This window comes from Stegodyphus dumicola, chromosome 4 (genome assembly GCF_044657685.1).
Source record: "Stegodyphus dumicola isolate Sdum_Otavi_A_Nest chromosome 4, ASM4465768v1".
NCBI lineage: Eukaryota > Metazoa > Arthropoda > Arachnida > Araneae > Eresidae > Stegodyphus > Stegodyphus dumicola.
This window is the reverse complement of record NC_140771.1, coordinates 254474400-254476982: the sequence shown is the minus strand read 5'-3', so window position 1 is coordinate 254476982 and position 2583 is coordinate 254474400. Positions and strand designations below refer to the sequence as shown.

General features: G+C 33.6%; 1 protein-coding gene across 1 annotated transcript; it reads right to left on the bottom strand.

Annotated features, from left to right (window-relative positions):
- Positions 1-410: 410 nt before the first annotated feature.
- Positions 411-1331, bottom strand: endos (endosulfine alpha). The gene has a single exon (XM_035349299.2). The coding sequence runs from the start codon at positions 1072-1074 to the stop codon at positions 724-726; it is 351 nt and encodes a 116-aa protein (XP_035205190.1). The 5' UTR covers positions 1075-1331; the 3' UTR covers positions 411-723.
- Between the last annotated feature and the right edge of the window lie 1252 nt (positions 1332-2583).

Sequence of the window (2583 nt, the reverse complement as noted above, 5' to 3'; positions counted from 1 at the left end):
AAAAATTCAGATGTCAAGTTTTGTAGTTCTAAGCAAAACTGTAATAGAGACATAAAAATTAAATTATTAAATAGGTATTCTGTTCGTATTCAAATTATTTATATCGGCAATCAATAGAATTTAAAATTTATCTGAACAAATAATTTACAATTTGATTGCTCTCTTTTGTATTTATCAACAGTATAAATATGCTCCTAGTAAGACAAATGCATCATATTTAATCTTTTTTTCAAAGCAATCCATCTTAAAAGATATTTCATTAGTGATGAAAGTATCAAGAGATTAACACCACTGAAATGAGTACCATAAATACCAATCAGAACAGTAATTTGTTGATATCTGGATAGTCATATCTTAATACAAATTTTAGTAAAATCAAAGTAACACATAAATAAAAAGATTTGAAGAGATTTGTATATAACTAAATTTTAATAAAATAAAAGTGTTCCAGAAAAATGAAACTAATCAACACTCAGCTTTTACACCTTAATTTCACTTCCAGTGCGTATAAATTTCAGGATCAATTTTACATGGTATTTTTATTTAACTTTCTCGTAACAGTTTTTCTTCAAGCAGATCTTCAAAGCATCATTAGATAGTTATGATTCTTAAATGACATTGGTGAATTCGAAAATTTCAAAGCAAACTCTGATATTACAATTTCGAGAAAGTTCCAAAACTTCAGAAAGAAGTGTGAAACGAAGTTAGCCACATTTAGTCAGTTTATGATAGTTCCGTAGCTAATTTGCTTTGAACTATTGAAGTCTTACGAGTTGGCAAATCTTCAGGTGTCGGTATAGCATCACCAGTAGGTAGCTGGGTCACAACTGGCAAAGCAGGTCGTACTTTTTGACCCTTGGCTTTAGCCATATTATAATCACCAGAATCAAAGTATTTTTGACCCTTCTGCAATCGTTTCTGTAAGAAAACAGAACCACCTGGCCGAAGAACTTGGGGGTATTTGGCCCTTAATTTTGCTTCCTCACTCTTTTCTGCTTCTTTCATCTGAGTTTCTGAAGCTGCTTCTTCAGCTGTTTGGCCAGCACCATCGCTGACGTCCTTATTCCCAGACATTGTGGATAAATATTTTTTAACAGTTCTTAACAAAACCGGTCGGTCAATTTGGCAATAAATTTATTTTCTTGATTTTCGAAAGCAAATACCAAGTCTTCCAAGAATATTAATAGGCTTATGTAAATAATGCCCCCAAAAGTGATATGAATAACTTCTTTTTGATAACTTTTAATGCACCTGAAAGGTAATCTATATTACAAAACACAACAGACAATTGAACATTCGCAACTGCAACAACGATTGAATGACGTCACAAACGCTCTTCGTTGCCAAATGTTTGAAGATATGTTAGCTTTCAAAGATGCTTTGCCAGATTTGCGTTTTTACGAAATTTTTCCTACTCCATCAATTTTTGTGCTACTTTTTCGATTTTAATTTTTTTCAATATATTGTAAAATGCTATGTGGCAAAATGATGAAGCTTCTAATGTAAATAAAATAGATATAAATCTTAAAGGTTTCAAATTAATATCACGCTTGCAACTAAGCTCCCACTTCCTGGCAGAAGAAATCATATGGCTGCTTCCGATAAACTCCTCTTATATAAATCTATTCGACGTCTATGTTAGTCCTGTTTGAGGCCACGCTGCTAAAACTCACCTTCAACACACCCAAGTTCTTCAGAACAAAGAACTTGGAGAGATTATCAACGCGCCATTGTTGATTCCAAATTCGTATATCCACCGTGATCTCAAAGTGGACACAATTCAAAATTATATTAAAAATTTTGACAGAAATCTCTTCTATTCAGTTCTCACTCATCCTAATAACTGCATCAACTCTCTTAGATGTTCTCCATTTCCCAGGGAAAAACACAAATATCTATCTGGCATTCTCCATCCTTATGGTTTTTTACACAAACTAGACTCTTCAGTTCACTAATTTGGACCTTCCACCAGAAGCTCAACTTTATTCGTCGACTGATGGCAGCCACTTTTCTTACCTTTCGTCTCAATCTGACTTTACCACTCATTTTGTTTTACTGATGGTCTTCACCAGATGCAGAAAAGGAAGCACTGCTTTCTGAAACTCTAATTCACTTTATGTTCTTAGTAGTAATAGTAGTAGTAGATGTTAATGATCGCCCAAAAGTGTTTGTTAAGGTCTTTTACGCTCTCGCTGAGATCGCAATCTACCAATCCGCTATTTACTCACTCCTACTAACGCTTTTTACCCCATAGCCCAGAAGGGCTATTAATTTCGTTTTGGCATTTTGCGTTGAAAACTTTAAATGTTGGTTCACTTTTCAAATTGTTGCCACCAAATATTAGAGCCCTATGTTATATTTAAAGAAATTAAATAATGAAAAATTTGCATAAATGCATGTACGTTTTTCGCATTGTGATAAAGCAACGGTAGCTAGAGCCATCAGATTTTAAATAACATAATCTTCCACCGAATGTGGGCATCTGGAAGCCCTAATTTGGAATTTGTTTCATTATCGATTTCGTAACACTTCAACGAATTTTTGATTAACAAACCCAGCAATTTCAAAGAGCAAAACTGTACG

Coding starts and splice junctions, on each gene's coding strand:
- endos (XM_035349299.2), bottom strand. CDS start 1,074: ATGTCTGGGAATAAGGACGTCAGCGATGGTGCTGGCCAAACAGCTGAA.